This window comes from Puma concolor, chromosome E3 (genome assembly GCF_028749965.1).
Source record: "Puma concolor isolate L17-30 chromosome E3, mPumCon1.1.hap2, whole genome shotgun sequence".
Lineage (NCBI taxonomy): Eukaryota > Metazoa > Chordata > Mammalia > Carnivora > Felidae > Puma > Puma concolor.
This window is the reverse complement of record NC_141682.1, coordinates 24,589,278-24,609,598: the sequence shown is the minus strand read 5'-3', so window position 1 is coordinate 24,609,598 and position 20,321 is coordinate 24,589,278. Positions and strand designations below refer to the sequence as shown.

General features: G+C 50.1%; 1 protein-coding gene across 1 annotated transcript in view; it reads left to right on the top strand.

The window, feature by feature from the left end:
• HS3ST2 (heparan sulfate-glucosamine 3-sulfotransferase 2) overlaps positions 1-12,677 on the top strand; it is a 94,738-nt gene extending 82,061 nt beyond the window's left edge. The window contains exon 2 of the mRNA XM_086692763.1: positions 11,296-12,677. Within this exon, the coding sequence (XP_086548889.1) occupies positions 11,296-11,914 (619 nt within the window). The 3' untranslated portion in view covers positions 11,915-12,677. The remainder of the gene's footprint in view (positions 1-11,295) is intronic.
• Positions 12,678-20,321: the final 7,644 nt, after the last annotated feature.

The window sequence follows — 20,321 nt, the reverse complement described above, 5'->3', positions numbered from 1 at the left end:
GTTTTTGGGTTTTTTTAACTACAAAGAACACATGGTTATGGCAAAGAAAAACCCACTGAGCAGCAGAAAGGGAAAGGTAGAAATAAGGTCCCATTCTGCACTACAGTCCATCCCTCTTCTGGGACCTCAGGAGTTCCCCGCACTCAGCTAGTGGACAGAAGGGACAGTGAGAGGGATGCATCTACCTTGTGAGCACAGCACAGAGCCTGGCTAAAGGTCACACACTGCGTTTCTACTCACTGTCCGCGGCAGGAACCAGGTGCAGCGCCCGTCACAGATGCATTGGGTGCTGGGAAATGTGGTCCTTGGCTGGGCAGCTGCCCTCTAGAAACAGCTCTGCTCTGGGGGCAAGAGCAGGGGTCTTTGGTCAGGTCTCCCCATCTCTACCCCAGATGCTGCAGCAAACATCCATGCACACAGGCCTTCACCTGCCTGTAAAGAAAATTTCCAGAAGTGGAATTGCTGGATTGGAGGGTGCATTTTAGGGCACCTGGGTGGCTCAGTCTGTTAATCATCCGACTCTTGATTTCGGCTCAGGGTTCGAGTGCTGCATCAGGCTCTGCGTTGACAGCTCGGAACCTGCTTGGGATTCTCTCTCCCTCTACCCTGCTCGTGTGCGTGCGCGCTCACTCTTTCAAATAAGCCTAAAAAAATAAAGGGTGAGTTTTGCATTTGGCAAGGCAACCTCTACTTGCCCTCCTGAAGACCACACCCATCAACACTCCTACGGATATTGGAGAGTACTTGTTAGTTCAACACGTTGCCAGCAGTAACTGTTATCATTTTTTAAAAATATATTTTTCCAGTGTTAAAAGTGAGTAATATCTCATCATGGTTTTTTTTGAAAAATTTTTAATGTTTATTTTTGAGAGAGAGAGAGAAACCTAGCGTGAGGGCGGGAGGCGCAGAGAGAGAGGGAGACACAGAATCATAAGCAGGCTCCAGGCTCTGAACTGTCAGCACAGAGCCCGATGCAGGGCTCTAACCCACCAGCCGTGAGATCATGACCTGAGCCAAAGTCGGAGGCTCAACCGACTGAGCTACCCAGGTACCCCTCATCATGGTTTTAATTTGCATTTAACATTGCGAGAGATGGAGAGTATCTTTTCATGTATTTATTTTAATTCGAGCTCTTTTATTATTAACTCTTCTTGTGACCTGTGGGCCTTTCTTCCACCGGCTGGTTCTCCTTTTCTGATTGATTTGCCAGAACTTTGAAACAATATAGATGAAGTCATCCCATCGTTTCCCTGTCTCTCATGCTGCAAATACTTTTCCAGGGGGTCCTTGTCCTTCTATTTTATTTGTGGTGGGTTTTTCCCCCCATCCTGGAGACTTGCATTTTCACGAGGTCTAACTTCTCAGCTTCTTGCTTCATGATTTTTGTCTCATGCTTAGAAAGGCTGTCCTTGTGCCAAGATTAATTTTATGTTCTCACGTTTTCTTCTAGTGTTAGAGTCACACTTGAATCCAGATTCTGCAACTTGCTGTTGCTTTGGCGATGACGTTGGTTCTCGGTGCCCCAGTTTCCTCTGCCCGCAAGCAGGAATAGTGAGGGTGGCGGCCTCTTGGAGTTCACGTATAGACGGAGGGAGGCAGTTTTCCCGTAGAGCCGAGAACTGCTTGGGCCCCCCGGCCACTGTGCAGCAGGCGCTAGCTTATGTCCAGGGCGTCAGTGACCGTGTCTCTGTCAGCTTGGGCTGCTGTGACAACACTACCGTGGAGGGGTAGGGGGGCTTCAGCAACAGGCATTTGTTTACTTCTCTCCATTATGGAGGCTAGAAGTCCAAGATCAGAATGCCGGCCAATTTGGTTCCTGGTGAGAGTTCTCTTTCTGGTTTGCAGACGGCCGCCTTCTTGCTGGATCCTTACATATTATGGGAGTGGGAAGAGATCCTCTTTCTTGTTTCTCTCCTCATAACAGCACTAAGCCCATTTGTGAGAACTCCACTCTCATGACCTCCTTACCTCCCACAGGCCCCACTTCCAGAGACCATCACATTGGGGGCTGGGGTTAGGGCTTCAACATGTGAATCTGAAGGAAAAAGTCATAAGCAAGACCATATGGACAGCCAATGTGTGTTGCCTTCTTTTGTATTTTAATGTTTATTTTTGAGAGAAAGAGTGTGAGTGGGGAAGGGGCAGAGAGAGAGGGAGACACAGAATCTGAAGCAGACTCCAAGCTCCGAGCTGTCAGCACAGAGCCCATTGTGGGTCTCGAACTCACGAACTGTGAGATCATGACCTGAGCCAAAGTCAGAGGCTTAACTTACTGGGCCACCCAGGCGCCCCTTGTTGCCTTATTTTTTTAAAAAGATACAGAATGTGAGGATTTCATACATGTGTACGTTGTGAAATGATTACCACAATCAAGTTAATTAACATATCCATCACCTCATGTAGTTGCCCAGCGTGTGCACGCATGTGTGTGTCTGTGCACTGAGACTTAAGATCTACTCTCTTGGCAAATTTCAAGTGTACAATAGAGTATTGTTAACTGGAGTCACCATGCTGTAATTAGATCCCCGGGACTTAATTCATCTTCTAACTGGAAGTGTGTACCCTTTCACTAACGTCTCCCCCTTGCACCCTCCCTCCTCCCCTGGCATCCACCGTTCTACTCTCTGGTTCTCTACTCTCTGGTTCTCTAAGTTCTACATAGGGAATCATATGGTATTTGTCTTTCCGTGTCAGACTTATTCCCCTCAACCATATAAAAGGAAAGAAACCCTGCCGCTTGTCACAGCGTGGATGAGCCTGGAGCACATTATATGCTCGGAGAAATAAGCTGTACCCCCATTTCTGTGGGTAGCAAGGGACAGGACTCAAACTCAGGGCTCTTTGACTCCAAATCCCATAGTCACAACCAGCCCCTAGAGTAGCCCACTGTCCCGTGAACATCTCTGTGTATCACATAAGGAGAGTCCTTTTCTGGTCTGTCACATGGCAGGACCCGGGACAAATTCCCCAATGCACGAGGTGTGGAAGAAAGAATAGGCTTTACTGGGGAAACTTGCACACCAAGGGTCTCAATAGAAGAGGCAAGTGTGGGGTTACTGTTTTCTGACCGTCACACTGAGAGATGTGCCAGGGCCTGGCTAGACTGGGTTTATGCTCCAGGGAAGGAACTTTGCCCCCACACCTCCATCAACTTCTCTTCTTATGGAGGAACAGCCCTGCCAGGTGGGGGGTAATCACACTACTGGGACACCAGGCAGGCTGCTGTTTACAGGAGATGCCAGCTGCCCCCAGGAGTTATCTGGGAAAGCCCACTGCCCAGCACCTTGATGGCCTATAGGAAAAAGTGGGTTCGGGCATAGGCCCTCTTGCCAGAGAAAAGAAACCCTCCTCCCTGCGCCCCCTCCCCCACAGCCCTCGTAGGGAGCCAAGTTCAGGTAGGGAGCCCTCCCACTGGGAAATGAGGACCCACCCCCCACCCCTGTTTCCACAAGGCTGTGTTAACTCCCAGAGGATAGAGGCTTGCTTATCTTTGTATCTCTTGCATACAATAGGTGCCTAATAATGCTTGAATACATGAGTGCATACCAGGTGTAGGATAAGCATTGTCGATGTAGAGACGTGACAGTCATGATGCCTGCCTTCCATGACCTTACACTCTAGGGCTCTGATAGACACAGATCATGTATCCGTAGCGGATACACCACAAAATCACAAGTGTAGCAAATGCCTAAGTCTTCCAGGAAGGGGAAAAGAAGGGGGGCCTGGAAAGCTCCCTGGTGGAGGTGATGAGTTGAGAGCTGAAGTTTCGCCCAACAGGCTGCAGGGGACGTCGCCCAAAGGATACGATGTGTAAAAGGTCCCTTAGCACGAAATAGAGTCTTGTGGGGAGAGCCTTGAATAGACCACGCTGGCCGCCCAGGTGGCCATGGGCCAGATTAAGAAGAGCCACATAAATCCTGTCAAGGCCTTTATCCTGTGAGCAGTGAAGAATGGTTGATGGAGTTCAAGCTGGGACTTCATGTTTTGCTCCAGGGTCACCTAAGTGTGAGGATTCGGGGCCATGGACCTGGAAGGAAGTGGTCATTTCTCTTCTCAACCAGATGAGGAGAAACGGCCACAGGTGCTGTGCCTGCGCTGGGCTCAGCACACGGGGGGGTTGGCAGGTTTTGTTTTAAGAACCGGTTTCCTGCAATAAAGCCTTTTTCCTCCTCTTCCACTCTTAATTATCCCCCTGGAGACTGCAATGATTTTCAAGGAGCCTGTTGCCCAGTTAGGAGCTAATAAATCACCCAAGTCCCCCAGGCAGCCAGGCTTCCAGAACACATACATGGAGTGCATAGATTTAGCAGAAAATGAAATCTTCCAGAGAATCCTCTCGGTAATGATCAGAGGTGTGCTCGTACTCCAAGTTCCCAGGGAGGCCCTGCTGAGGCTCCCGTGTGCGGACACGCATAGGATGTCTCTTGTGTGGACAGTGGGGGCCCAGGGAGTGGTCTCTGCCCCACGGGGTAGGTGTAAAAAAAACAAAAAAAAAAAACAAAAAAAAAAAAAAAAAAACCCTTTCCAGCCTCAAGCTGCCAAGAGAGTTAGATGTTTTTTTCTTTTTCTTTGGGAGGGTCCTCAGGAAGTCTGTGATTTTCCCTCAGGAAGTAGGTAAGAGTACAGACTTTGTCTGCATGGGGAAGAGGCCCACGTCTCCAGTGGCACTTACAAATGGCTTCTTCCTTACCCTTCCCGGATTCAAGCCCTGACTTTCTGTTTTTCTGTACCCCCTACCACCTGCCAGTCTTCTTGGGGCTGAGAGTAGGGAACAAGACTGACATCCACCCGATTCTCTTAGAACTTACAAGAGAATAGTGGTTAGGGGCTGGGATGGGCAGAGGCCCAACATACAAGTAAACATATATTAGAGAGTAATGAGCATAATCACATTATTTGTGAGAGCCCATTTTAATAAGGCTGCGCTTCCCAAACTTTTCTGATGGTAAGAATCATGGGGAACCCACTGAATCAGAATGTACAGGGGAGGGGCCTGGGACCTTTTTTCTGTAATGTGCACCCCAGTTAATACTCGTGAACAACTGTATTCAAGGCTAAGTGGCTAAAGCAATAGTGGTTCTTGGCCCTGGTGAGCCACTGGGATCATCTGGAGGGCTTTCAAACTGCAGGAGTCCAGGGCCACTTCCAGAGTTTCTGATTTAAATAGTCTGGTGTGGGGTCTGGCCGTTTAAATATCTCCAAAAACCCTGCAGGAGGTCCCAGTGGGCAGCATGACTTTACCCCCCACACCCCTAGCCTCACTGCAGACTGACCACAGCCGGGTTCTCACCCATCACCGTGGGAGTCCGGGGCGAAGGACGGGGTGTAGGTAGCAAACCAGAAAGGGCACAAGATGTGTTCCTTCTTACATCTCATTTCACTTTCTTAGATATGGAGGTTAGGTTGAAGCAGAGCCTGGACCTCCCTCAGTCTCTGTGCCTGAGTGCCTGTGGCCTTGATAAAATCTTGAAAATGACACCGTGATCCCCCCTCCCCAGGACTGTCTACTGAAACCGTCCTCTGCCCAAGGCCAGAATGCCCAGAAAAGGCTGTGCTTCCTGAACTAACACTGGTAACTTGTGAGGACTCAAGATGACCTCTCAATAGGCACTTGCCTTTGACACTGGATCTTTGACCCATTTGCTGAGCACCTGTGGTTTGCTGGGTACTGTGCTAGGAAGGCAAAAACAAATGAGAAACATGCCCAAGTTGCTGACAATGTGGTGATACAAGTGAATGCATATCTGCTAAGTTCTGCACAATGGGATGAGGGTGCTGGCAGTTGGATGCACCAAATGTCATGAAATTACAAGAAAGGGTTCACAGAGGGTGTGACTTTTGGTTCGGGCTTGGAGAGATGAGTCAGTGTTCACTAGAGTGAGAGAGACAAAGAAAGATGATCCAGAGTCTTAAAAACAAAAAACTCAGCAAGTTGCAAAAGCACATGGCGTGCTCTGGGGAGTGGATCTTGTATTCAGCATGACATGAGCATTGGGTTGCCAGGACGTGGCAAGAGATTAATTCTAGAAAGGCAAGGCAGTGGCCTTAAGTACCAAGTCAAGGAATACGGGCTTTATTCAAAAGAAGAGTTGGTCATTGATAAGATTGGATTTGCTTTAGAGAGATTTCCCTGGTGGACACAAGATGCAGAACAGACTGAAAGGGAAGAGAGAGCGGAAGCCTGGAGGTCAGGCAGAAATATATGACAAGAGCCTGAGGCTGTGTGAGCGGGCTGGGAGAGGCAGGGCCTACCTGAGAACTTTCCGGAACAAAGAACATTAGATGCGAGAAGGAGTCAAGAATGACTGTGAAGGTTTTCTGCTTTGTGAGTGGATTCACGGCGACATCATCTGCAAGGACAGGCAAAAGAGAGAAGTGAGTTTGGGGAGGAAAATGGGGAGTTCCGTTGTTGAGGTGAGGTGTCCAGTCTGCAGAGGGTCGGGCGTCCCAGTCTGGAGCATGGGCGAGTTGGATCGGCAGTTACGGACCTGTGAGTCACAGCTCCTCAGTGGTGGTTAAAGGCCGGGGGAGGAGTGAGGTCGGCCAGGGAGATCGCGGGGAGTGGGGGGAGCGCGAGTTAGACCCTTGGGAAGATCTAGAATGGCTCCCTGCCCTCATGGAGTTTAGGGGAGCTTGGCCTCCACAGAGAGGAAGCCGGGTTGTAAAAGATAAGATTTGCATTCTCGGGGCGCCAGCACCAGAAACCAACTCTCACTGACTTCGACTAGTAGTCCTTTATCGGAAGGACATGTAGGGACTCACAGGGCACGGAAGAAAGCGGAAGAACCGGGTCTCGGACGGGGTGAGCGTGAAGACGGCCACAGGGACTTGGAAGCAGAGGCCGGTGAGGAGGCTTCCAGGCTCCCGTGCCTGGTTGGAGGATTCAGCCCAACGGTTTCCAGTCCGAAAGATACGTGTTTAGTCTTCATGACACAATTGGCACTGATCGTCTTAACTCCAGTCACGCACCCACCCCCGGGCCTGCCAAGATTTTAATCCAAAGCAGGAGGGGTAGTTCCTCCAAGAGAAATCTGGGGGCTGTTGCCAGATGTAGGAAAATTGCCGCTGAGCAGGTTAAAATAACAGATGGGAGGTGAGTGAGTCCAGACTGTGAGTGTTAGTTCTTCCAGTCACTTTTGCAGAGCCACAGTGTAAAGAAAGGAGGCCGAAGCTGAGAGAGAAAAGTTCAGCTGTTTTTAGCGGCCGGAAACAGGTAAGCAAAATTTACACAATGACATGAGGAGGAAACATGAGCCTCTAGGAAAAGTCTGATGCCCCCCAACACCTGCCTGTGCAAAGAGCAATGAGGCATGTAGAGTCTCTTGCACATTATGCTCGCACAGGCCCCCCGCACTCGACGCTAGCGACCCCAGGAGAAACAGGTAAGGGATGGAGAAAATGGCAGTGCACAGGAGCCGTGCGACTCGTGGTGTGATCAGGGCTGCGCGATCCCGTTTACAGTCTGGTGTGAGTGCCTCCTTAGTATTTGTAACTCGGTTTTGCAGCCGATATGCCAGTGAGGAATTGGCAAGGTGGAGCTTCTGTTTGGGGGACAGCTGGGGGAATGATGTGGTTCTCCGGAGATCACTGGAATTGGGCAGAATTTCCCAAACTGGTAACAGAGAGAGACATTCGCTGGTGTTCCTGGCAAAAGTATCCTTAGATAAGCTTGGGAAATGCCGTACCTGCGCTTCCTCTCTCGGGTATCCTTTAGTGTCTTAAAGGGTAATGCAAAGAAATCTGTTTAGTAGCTTGTCAGGTCAACTTTTTGGTGTTGCAGAAAACCTTTATATCAGTAACCCCCATAGGGTTTGGAAAGTTCTTAATATTTATTTTTGAGAGAGAGAGAGAGAGAGAGCAGGGGAGGGTCAGAGAGAGAGAGGGAGACACAGAATCTGAAGCAGGCTCCAGACTCTGAGCTGACAGCACAGAGCCTGATGCGGGGCTTGAACTCACGAACCGTGAGCCCGAAGTCAGACATTTAACTGACTGAGCCACCCAGGTGCCCCTGGAAAGTCCTTAACTTTAAATGCACCATCACGGGGCACCTGGGTAGCTCAGTCAGTTAAGCGTTCGACTTTGGCTCAGGTCATGATCTTACGGTTCGTGAGTTCAAGCCCCGCATCAGGCTCTGTGCTGTCAGCTCAGAGTCTGGAGCCTGCTTCAGATTCTGTGTCTCCCTATCTGCCCTCTTCCCCTCACGCTCTCTCTCTCTCTCTCAAAAATAAATATTTTTCAAAAGTTTTACAAATAAATGCAGTCACATCTATATAATGTCATCTGCTTTTGTCCTTAAGGCCAACACCTATTTACAGTGTGGGTCAGGTCATAATATAATACAGCCACGTTTCTAAGAAAATCCAGCCAAAGAATTCTAGTCATGTGTACTTGTGATTGTTTGCTAATGACGATATCCTATTGTTAAAAACGAATGGCCTACTCCCTGTTGATAAATCTCAAACTTCCAACTCACAAGGGTCCGTTACGGACCTCGAGCCTGGAAACGAGATACCAGTCGTGTCAGCCCGTCAGGTACCCGGTGAATTTGAAGGTTCCGGGGGTAATGTGCAGGTTTGCGGGGAAAGCACCAGGGGCAAAGATCTAGGAGCACAGGTGGACAGGGGAGGCCACCTTGTCCTCTAAGACCAGCGGGAGGGGCGCAGGATGGGTGCAGGTAACAGTCTGAAGGTGGACGAGAGGAAGGTTGAAGGAGCTGATGTGTAAGTGGTGGAGACTAGCTGTGTGTTGATGCGGAGGAACAGGGGTAGAGTTGGGAGCTCATGGTGAGAAGGTAGAGCACTTTGACGAGCTTGAGAGGTAAATATAAAAAATGAGCAGTGGGGGCGCCTGGGTGGCGCAGTCGGTTAAGCGTCCGACTTCAGCCAGGTCACGATCTCGCGGTCCGTGAGTTCGAGCCCCGCGTCGGGCTCTGGGCTGATGGCTCGGAGCCTGGAGCCTGTTTCCGATTCTGTGTCTCCCTCTCTCTCTGCCCCTCCCCCGTTCATGCTCTGTCTCTCTCTGTCCCAAAAATAAATAAACGTTGAAAAAAAAATTAAAAAAATTAAAAAAATAAAAAGAGCAGTGTTTGAGAGTTCAACTGAAGCTAGAATTTATAAGCATATCAAGGATCCAGTTGTCAGGGTCACTGGTTTCCTTTGCTGCTGTTTGTCATCCCCAGGACAGAATGGGAGAGAATGAAAGGTTGGAAGGACACATTGCTAGCGATGGGAGAACACACAGTACAAGGAAGTGGACGAGGAGGAGGATGCTCATGACCGTGACGCTATTGCATGTTATTCATGGGTCCAGAGCAGGCATGGAGGAACATGCAATCAGAGAGAGTCAGATGAATTTCAAGATCAGGTATAGTGAGTTTGAGACTGTGTTAAATAAAGGTAGGAAGAAATAAGGGTACAGCCTGTATTAGTTTCCTGTGGCTGCCATAACACATGACCACAGACGGGGTGGTTTAAAACGACTAGCTTGTGGTGGTTGCCAGAATCCTTGGCATTTCTCAGCTTGTACGTATATCACTCCGCACTCTGCTTTCATCTTTACATTACCTTCTCTCTTCACCCCTGCTTGTCTCTTGTAAGGCTACTTACTGCTCATTGGATTAGGGCCCACCGGATTCAGGATGGCCTCATCTCGAGATCCTTAACTAACTTCTATCTGCAAAGACTCTTTTTCCAAAAATAAGGTCACATTCGGAGGTTCTGAGTGGACATGTCTTTCAGAGGGTCACCATTTGGCCCATTCCATGGTACTAGAGTGGAATTTCAGAGAGAACCATTTCAGAACTAGGTCAATTCCAATGACAAGACCCAAGGTATGGCCATGAGGAGGAGCTGCCAAACGGAAGGAGAAAAATGGAGACTTGGGTTAAAGAACTGTGAAGCTGGGTGATTGGATGGAGATGATGATGGGACCTGGGAAGAAGACCAGGAACTAGGAATGTGTGAGCCAGAGGAAGGTGAAGATGATGAATGCTTTGGGGGTTGGTGAGTCACGGTGGGGAAAAGATGTGGTGGTTCTCAACTCTGCCTCCACACTGGAACTATCTGAAGAGCTTCTGAAAAGTACCCACCCCATAAATTTCTCATTAGTTCATCTAAGACGGGTCCCAGACATCTGCATTTTTAAAAAAATTCTTTGGGTGGTCTAATGTGCAAAACACGACCTTCAGAAAGAAGTAGAAACTGGGAGCCAAGGGTGTTCCCCTCCAGCAAGGCTTGAAGGAGACACATCTGGGAAGGAGACTTCAGAGCTTCCCACCATCATCCCTTAAAGTCTTAAGCACAACCAGGAAATTAAAAAGTAAGGGAGCAAGAGGTTGCATCACCTGACTTCCTGCTGAGGGCACGACAGGACTGGAGTTCCGTGCTATTTCAGGCTTATACCGAGGACGTATTTCAGATGTGTTCCAGCAGAAAAAGACATCAGAAGGCATTTCTAAAATGTTATTCATACAAGACTTGCCCCAAAAAGGTTTTCTTAATATATTTGGAGAACTGTCTTTCACCGGAATAATATTTAGTAGCTTCCTACTAAATATATTTTTGAATATGTAGTAAACGACATTAAAATTTTCAAGTAGCATAAAATACAAATACAAAAAATAAAAATTGCTTTTTAGACAAAAAGTAATTCTTGGGGCACCTGGGGACTCAGTCAGGTGTCCAACTCTTGATCTCAGGTTAGATCTTGATCTCAGGGTCATGAGTTCAAGCCCTATACTGGGCTTTCCACTGGGGTGAAGCCTACTTAAAAAAAAAACAAAACAAAACACTTATCCCTGACCTTCTCACTCTGCCCCCACCTCAAGACTCCCCCCAGAAACAACTGTTTTTATTGTTTCTTGTGTATCCTTCCTGAGGTGAATGTGCTATATCTTGCCTATTTAACACCGTACCTTGGAACTCATTCCCTATTTGTACACACAGATCCACCTGATTCTATTAACTGGCTGTTCTATCATTTATTTAACCCATACTGATGAACATTTAGGTTGTTTCCTCTCTGAAAGCAAACCTGTTAAAGATTTTTTTAAACAACCAGCATGAGTTGAAGTGGGTCCCTCACTGGAGATCTAATACAGCGTAGCGATTATAGGCCGTGGTATACTATTGTAAACGTCAAGCCTGCTGAAAGACTAGTTCTTAAAGTGGGTTCCTTACCAGGTGAATGCAGGCGGACCTCCAACGTCACCGAGGTCGGGGGTGGGGGGGTGGGGGGCTCCACTAGGGAGCAGGGTGTAGGGAAATGATCTGACCCTGCGCTGCTTCTGCCCCACAGGAGCCTGATGCCCCGGACCCTCGAGAGCCAGATCACTCTGGAGAAGACGCCCAGCTACTTCGTCACCCAGGAGGCCCCCCGACGCATCTTCAACATGTCCCGAGACACCAAGCTGATCGTGGTCGTGCGGAACCCGGTGACCCGCGCCATCTCGGATTACACGCAGACGCTCTCCAAGAAGCCGGACATCCCCACCTTCGAGGGCCTCTCGTTCCGCAACCGCACGCTGGGCCAGGTGGACGTGTCATGGAACGCCATCCGCATTGGCATGTATGTGCTGCATCTGGAGAGCTGGCTGCGGTACTTCCCCCTGGCTCAGATCCACTTCGTCAGCGGCGAGCGCCTCATCACCGACCCGGCCGGCGAGATGGGCCGGGTCCAGGACTTTCTGGGCATCAAGAGGTTCATCACGGACAAGCACTTCTACTTCAACAAGACCAAAGGCTTCCCTTGCTTGAGAAAAACAGAATCGAGCCTCCTGCCTCGGTGCCTGGGCAAATCGAAAGGCAGAACTCATGTACAGATCGACCCTGAAGTGATAGACCAGCTGCGGGAATTTTATAGACCTTATAATATTAAATTTTATGAAACTGTTGGACAGGACTTCAGGTGGGAGTGAGCCACCGACATGCAAGGGCTCCTCCTCGTCTCCTCCGTGGGGTTTGCCCGTGCAGCCTGTGAGCCTCAGCCCCCGGCAGACCCACGCTCCAGCCCCCTCTCCCAGCTCGGGTTCCATCATCCTGGAACTGGGAAGCCCAGCTAAGGCCACGAGACCGGGGGGTCCCTGCCACTCGCTCTCCCCAGTCTGTCTAGGCAAAGCTGACCTGCTTCTGGCATGGCCAGTCCATTCCGAATCATTTCCCTTCCGCCCACGAGAGGCCTTGGGAAACTGCTTTAAGAGCAGATCTTCTGATTATGATAGGTCCTGTAAGTGGCGATGGTTCTGTTGCTGCAGACACAGCAGTCTGCCCCTGTCACTGTCCACCCCGGAGGGGGCTTGCTAATTCCGAGTGGCATGTACCTCCCCTCTGAGCTTCACTCTCCCTAGCCTCCCTTGGGGGTGGGATAGGAGACCATCCTCTTCCTCCTGACCTTAGCCGCTCATCGAGACATTGCAGAGCCCGAAGCACTCCCTGGCCACTCCTAGGAGACAGACCCTCTGATGATGAAATAAACCAGAGATTTCAAAGCCTGTGGTCTCCACTCTGCTTGAAGGGTAACTGTCTTTGAAAAACCACTTTGTGACCCACCCTGCTCCCCATGGACAAAAGCACATTAATTCTGCTGTTACGGGTACTTGCCTCACGCGAGCTTTCATGTTCAGCATGCGAAGGAATCATGCTTGTCCATGTGAAATAAATATGGCTCTCTCGTGTCCTTAATGCTGGGCTCTTCTCTGTAAGCCAGGCCTGGAGCACAGCTCATTCATTCGGCTCCTCCTGTGTAAGACGAGGGGTCAGTGCTGAGGAGGGTCCCGGAGAGGGGCGGGGGGCGGGCACGCTCCGGGAGGGCAGCGAGGGATGCACAAACCACGTGGACAAGAAGCAAGGGCGTGAAGGTGGGGAATGGGAGAGGAGGTTCTTGCTGGCAGAGGCTGCTGCAGAAACATCATGTGGAGACCTGTGCAGACAGTCTCTTTCTGAAACAGAAGTCTGTCAGCTCTCTGCTTAAGCTTTATATCTGAAGTGCCAAACTAGAAGCCCAGGGACTGATGGGATGTCAGATGTTTTTACTTGGCCAGCATGATATTTTGGAGCAATCTCCAACATTTGAAACTTGGGAGTGTTCATATAAAAATAGGGATTTCCATTTATTTTTTAACGGGAACTTGGCAACAGTCGGTTGCTGCCTTTGGATGAAGCCTGTGCTCCCCAAGCTTCAGTCCCCACGTGGCCCACCTCACTGATGGACATGCTCTGCCTGGCCCCTGTTGGCGTGTGAGTTCCCAACCCTGCCTCGGGTGTGTACTGGGACCTCAGAATAAAGCTCAAATCCTCCAGCGTGGGGCCCAAGACAACCCCAACTAGTTTCTGCATCATCCCCTTCTTTACCCTCTCGCTCTGTTCCAACTCTCACAACTCCGTGCCTTTTCTTAACTCTCTTCAGCCTTTGCCTGGAATACTTCCTCTCCCTAACCTCTGTCCCTACCCCATGTCTCCAGCTAATGGAAGCTTCCATAAGACTTCACTCAAGTGTCACCTGCTTGATATCCGTGAAGCCTTCCCCAACCAAGTTATCTGCTCACTCTTCTGTGTTCACTTGGTAGTTTGCACACGTCTCAATTACAGCTTTTATCACACTAGATTAGTGTTATTTGTAGAAATGCCCCACCGTGCACCATGGCTTCTCGAGGGTCAAGGTTGTATCTTGCCAACATACAGCACACAGCAAATGTTTGATGGATGAAAGTGTGAGTGGGTGGATGGATGTTGGAGGCCTGGGGACATGGGCAGGAATGCTCCAGAGAACTATACTTCTGGGACACGATTCCCAGGTAGCCGCAGAGTGAGTTACAGGTAAGCTGAGAAGGATCGCTGAACCTCCAGAAGCCACTTGGCCTTTGTTCTGTCAGGCCTGGTGCACGTTTCCTGGAAATGAGAGTCTGATTTACAAGGCTGGAGGACACAAAGCCTAAGACCTTAGTTCTGAGTCTTGGCCCATCTTCCTGTCCCAAGCATCTTAAAGGAGATCAAATGATTGAGACCCAGTGGTACCAAGGAGCCAGTCCTGGGAGCTGCCACCACCCAGAAGCTGGGGCCCTGAACCTCCAGTGACCAGAGGAAGGATGGATCGGCTGTATGTGGACATTAATGAACTGCCCTTATACCTTCCCCATCCACGAGTGTTTGGTGTCCCGTGATCCTGCACCACGTGGTGGCCAAAGCTGTGTCCAAAGGGAAAGACTTACACGGGGGACACAAAGGAAACACCCAAGAAAGAGTAAGTCTGGCTTTTTTATCCCTATTGGGGGTGGGAGTCTGGTCAAAGCGGACAAAAATTCTGAATTCTGTGGGCCCCAGTGCAGCCTTATTCCTCTCCGTCATAAGCATTCCCAGGCCGCTGGGAGTAAGTATGCTCTAAGTACTAATGAATAGGTCAGAGTCTACTGTAATTAGCATATCAATCATTGTATGCAAATGAAGGAGGCTAAAGTACCTCAAAAATCCCAGTTGAGATGAGTGAAATCTGGTGTACATGCATCTGCTCGGCAAACTCTGATTTTTAATCCAGTGCAAATGTACCCTTTTGCCCGGGGTGCTCCAGGGCAGACTTGCACAAGTTCCAAATTAGTAGTTTAAGTACATGAAGTTTGTTCAGTCTAAGACGAAAAAGCCGCCTCTGGGCGTGTGTGTGTGTGTGCGCGCGCGCGCGCGCGTGCTTCTAACGGTGCAGGGTATGTGGCAATTCTAGAACACCAGGCTCATTCCATGCGAGTGCTCACGATTTGCCCCGTATCTGCCTCCCACTCAAGCATTAAGGGAGTCTTGCAATCCAAGAAGACCCTCCCAAAAGAGAATAGAGCCTAGGGACACAGAGCTTGCAGAGCAAGGGGTCCTGCTTTGGGAAGACCCTGGGTGTGCCCCGACTGGAGGCTGTCACCATGGGGAAGCTGGAGGCAGGCTAGCTAACTAGGAGTGGGGCAACCGATGTAATTGGTTTGCAGACAGATTTGATTTTCTTCTGGTTGGTTCTGAGTTGGAAGCCCAGACAGAAAAAGTAGGAATGCGGGCCGTCGTGGACCAAGTCCTGATCGTTTTGCTACAGAAGTGGCGGCTCAGAGTTCCATTGTCCTATTTGGCCTGGCTTTTGTCTACTCAAACATTCAGTCTCCTGGGAGGAAAGCCGGGCACAGGCAGGACAGGCCTCCTCCATTTGAGTCGCAACATCCTGCCCACTCATAGCTTCCTCGTATTATGAATGATGCCCCCTGGGGTTGTGCAAGGGTCGCGGTACCACTTTCTCACAACCCTTTGGGTAGAACTCAGTCCTCCCTAGGTTGCCTTTCTTTGGTTCTGACCATTTACTATCTGTTACTTGGATCTTACCCTGAACTCCAACACCAGCTTATTCCTCTTAAAGGGCTGATCTTCCAGACATCGCCGTGGGCTCCTTCCCAACATCCCCTTCTCTGTTCTGGGTAGAATTACCCTCCCTCTCCCCTGCCACTCTCTCATTCTGCTGCCTTCCGTTAGGACACGAAGCACTATCTCACATTATGTATTAGTTTCCTCGTTTGACGTCTGGCTCCTCCACGGACCTGTAAGCTCCCTGAAAGCGCAGTCCAGGTCCACCTTCTTCAGCGTGGTGCCCAGCATACAGTAGGCACTTAACAGTCATTTGAGTAAATGGACTCCTGGGGCTCTGTCCCCTAACCACCAGCCTTTTTGACTGCTGCTTAACCCCAAGTGTGGATGCTCTCCCTAAGGCTCTGTCTTCTGCCTGGGATCACTTAGGTCTCTTGGGCTCTTATTGCCGTTACCAGCTCATATGGCATCTTTGTGGGTTCTAGAAAAGTTACTCCCCTTGGCAGATACGCGAGAATAGGGTGGGGTGGACGCAGCCTTTCAGGTGCACAGTATGTATAGCAAATGCAGCGCAGACAGGATATCGGCCCCCACTCTCCCCCACCCCCTAATATCCTTGTGTAGGAGGACACAGATGGCACAATCATGCAAGGCGGCCCTGACCACCGTTGCTCCCATTCACCGGGATTCCCTGGCCGAGCATGCTCCTGGAATTAGCACGGAGACATCCAAGACGCTTCCAATTCCGCTGGCTGCCTGCCCTGCCCTGTCTCTGAGGAGCCGCCCGATCTCTCCTGGTGTCCTGGAGCTTTGTGATGGCCACACTTCACATTTGGTCTCTCTGGTATGCGCATGCACGTGTCTCTGTGGACGCATGCTCACGTGTGTGCCTGTCTCTTTCCCAGTAACCTCGTTCACGCTTATTAACACTCAAAACTATTCAACTGAGTGCTTGCCAAAGGAGAGTGAGGAGTAGGGACAGCCAACACTGACTGAATGCTTTTGGTGTGGCAGCTGTTGTGCCCGCCATATCTTTTCAACTCTGTGAAGCAAGTACTATTTCCACGTGTAGTGAATGCGGGATGTTGAGTACGGTGGTTAAGAGCATGGGCTGCCTGGGACACCTGGCTGGCTCATTCGGGAAGAGTGTGCGACGCTTGATCTTGGGGTCGTGGGTTCGAGCCCCATCTTGGGTGTTGAGCTTAAACAAATAAATAAATAAATAAACTTAAAAAAAAAGAGAGAGAGAGAGAGAGAGAGCCTGAGTTCTAGGTCTAGCTCACTGCTCTCTTACTCTGGGACCTCACGCAAGCTATTTTCTGCTCCCTGTGCTCTGTTTCTCCCTCTAGAAAACGGGGGTGCCACATCCCTGATTGCTGCTATCCAGAAGCTGCCCTGGAGCAGATCGCACGAGCGAGGCCCAAGAGAGTGAGGCAAATAAAGTAACTGAAGCCGGTGCAGGAACTGAATAGAATCAGCGAAGACTCCATAAAGGACATGAGCTCCTTTGATTGAGCTCCTTCCCGCTCCTTATGGCAAATCTCATGGCCTCTTGGATAAAGTTCAACTTTCTCATTAGATACCACAGGTCTGATCATATTACGTCCCCCAGGAACAAGAATGGCACAATGTGGACCATTCCTCAAATTTGGGGTGAAGAACCTACTAGATGAAGTACAAACAAGTGAATCGTCAGCAGGATTTCGTTCACTCCACCTAATTTCCTGAACACTCTAGGCGGACCAGCCAGGCACAGAAGATACACGGTTGTGTTGGGCTTCCTATCTGCCCCCTCCTGGAGTGCTCAGACTCATGAGGCGGAAAGACACATAAGCAAAAAATCACTACCTAGGGTAATAATCTGACACTGCATGACGAGGGAGAAAGAGCAGGGACTTTCCCAGGGGAAGTGACAAGGGAGCCAAGCCTTAAAGGGTGAGGAAGAATTCGTCTTTTGGAGAAGAGTGTTCTAGGCCAGTCTGAAATGCCCCCAGCGCATGGTTTTTCTAGGTGGGGACAAGTGGGGCCAAGGAATAACAGCACCGGGCTAAATTCTGGTCATTGGATTGAACCCATCCCGACCACACCCTGGTTCCAAAGCTACTCTGTTTTTCCACCAATTCAGAGTGGATCTCACACCTGCCTGCTTGATACTAAGGGCAGAAATGCAGACCCAGGCCTTTCCCAGATAAGGGAAACCACCAGTCAGCTCCCAGAGCCCAGCACTGGAAATCTGAAGAACCAAACCAGATGGATAAATAGGTGCCCCCGTGGGGCTCCTCACATCTTGACAATGAACTTGGCTCTTGCTTGATACACTTGGCTTTCTGATAAATAAGGAGGACATGTTGCTTTTATCAGGAAGGAAGGAAGAGAGGAAGGAAGGAGGGAACATTTGTACCTCGGCTGCCAAAACAACTTAGAACTTTATTTCTTTTTCCTAATGTGAAATGGAAATATCAATGTATCATTTACAAATTATCTCTGACTTCCTTATACTGACAACCATTGCTTCAACAAATTAGGGATTTATTCTCTCAGAAAGGTCACTGAAAGAAATCTTGGGGCGCCTGGGAGGTTCAGTCAGTTAAGCCCCTGACTTCGGGTCAGGTCATGATCTCACGGTTTGTGAGTTCAACCCCTGCGTTGGGCTCTATGCTGACAGCTCAGAGCCCGGAGCCTGTTTCAGATTCTGTGTCTCCCTCTCTCTCTGCTCCTCCCCCACTTGTGCTCTGTCTCCCTCTGTCTCAAAAATAAACATTAAAAAAAATTAAAATAAAAAAAGAAAGAAATCTGGAGCTGGACAGGCAGGCACAGCAGCTCCATTTTGTTATCAAGGACTTAGGCTCCTCCTCTCTGCCACATCATCTTTAGTCCATGGTTTTTATCTTCCATGGCCCAAGATGGATGCTGGTGCACCAGCTACTGCATCTGTGTTCCAGTTAAAAGGAAGAAGAAAACACTCCTCCTAACCAAGTCAACTCTGAGGAGATTGCCCAGAAATCCTACCAGTAATTTATATCTCATTGATCACCTCTAGCTGAAAGGAAAGCCTGAAAATGTAGCCTCCTGGACAACCTTCCTGGACAACCCAGGATTTCGATGCTAAAGGAGAAGGAGAGTGGGTGCTGGGAGGCAAATAACAGTCTCTGTTACAGTGAAACTCCAACTGTTTGAAAAAACTGTCTCTTAGAGTCCCAATATTTTCCAACCATCTTCAAAACCTCCTAAAACCATCTGCTAGTATCTCTCACATCTGAGACCCCCACGTTTGTCTTCCTGTCACCTCCACTTGACTTCTCAAGGCAAACGCCCCCAGCACCACCTTCTCCCTGCCCTCATCCCCAGCTAGTAAACTGGCTGTCGGAGGGAAGAGAGGGAGGGGACAGCCGATCTGCCTCATTTGCTATTTCCCTGGTGTGAATGCACTCGCCCTGGGCAACTTCAAGCTATGGACGTGATGCCTCCTCTCTCCAAAGGCTGCACAGTCAGCACTAACGAGTCAGTACTAGCCGGCCCTGCCACACGAGCGGATCATCTCTCATCTCCCTGCCTCTCTAGCCAGGAAACACCTGAGAGAATAAGTCAGAGGCCCTGGAGTCTGTTATCCAGACACAGTGCCCAGTATCTGGACTGACCCTGAGCTCCGGGCACCAGGCTGAGCGTATTTCTCACACCTCTGTGACGGGTCAGATTACATTTCATGTGATGATGCAAAGGAGTCATGTCATTACAAGCATTTAATTCACCTAAATTCAATTATATTATCTCGGGGGGGGGGGATTTAAACAGCGTGAGCAGTTTTGTCTGCCATTTTGCTCCATGAGCATATATTACGGTGACCCCACCCGGGCGCCAAGGACCTTCTATCCCCTCCAGCCCTACTTCCCCACCACAATGTAAGCATTCGGCTTCACTGATCGCAATTCTCATGTCGATGATTACTTATATTTTTTATACTCCATGGCCCCGACATGCAAGCCAACTACTTCTTCAGACACCCGCTGCGTAAATGAACAGAAATCCACGGCAGCAATGGGAGGGGAAAGTGGCAATGTTGGATTGAGGGTTTTTCTCAAGGTGATTTTGCCTTTGCCACGTGACCTGTTGACTTCAGAACCCGGTGTCTGAGGAAGAGGCCTTTGCCCCCACCCCTTGGCATCCGCATCCCCCGTGCACAGGCACTCAGACTGCTGAAGAAGGGACCAGAACATGAACGAAAACTGGCAAGAGAAAAGCAGGGGAGGACAGAAAGGCTTCTGGCAGCTTCTTTATTCCTAGGACATCCTTCCTCCTGCTCCTGCATGCTGCCGGGGGCACATGGTTTGCACCCCTTCCTCACTCAGTGGAGTTTTGGGTGGAAATGCACACCATGGGCATGCGTGTGGCCGACATTTATTTTATCCCCGTGTGCCTCGAAGGACTGGAGAGGAGTCTGTGTGACTGACGTGTGCCTAGCGGATCCCCGTCTGACTGGGACATGACTGACTACACACGGCTAATTGGATCATGGCTGACTGACACCTGCTTTGTGGGCACAGCTCGCCTGGCGCTCGTCTGCGGGTATCGGTCTGACTGACGTGTGCTCAACATCGCGGCAAGGCTGGCATCTCGCCACCTGCTGATGGGCCTTGAGTCCTGCCCTCAGGCTTCCAGGGAGGGCTCTCCAGGCCTGGAGCAAAGGACGTGTTTACAGCGTGGCTGTGGCTGCTCTTCAGCCCGGAGCTGGCCCTCCTTCCAGGCCGGGCATCTGTAGCAAAGCCCCCTGCATCCAGATAAACCCAGCCCTCCCGGGGTTCAGCTCAAGGCCCCTCAGAGGGTTTCAGAGGCACCTCGTGCCACCTTCAGGGCCCTGAACCCTCTCTCCAGAGGCTCCAGCTGTTCGGGCCCTTGGGCAGGGGCAGAGCAAGGGGACTCGGGGTAACATGGAGACACAAAGGTCAAATGGCAGAGGGAAAGGATCCAGGAAACAAAGGTGTTCAAGCAGGGCTTCAGTCTTTC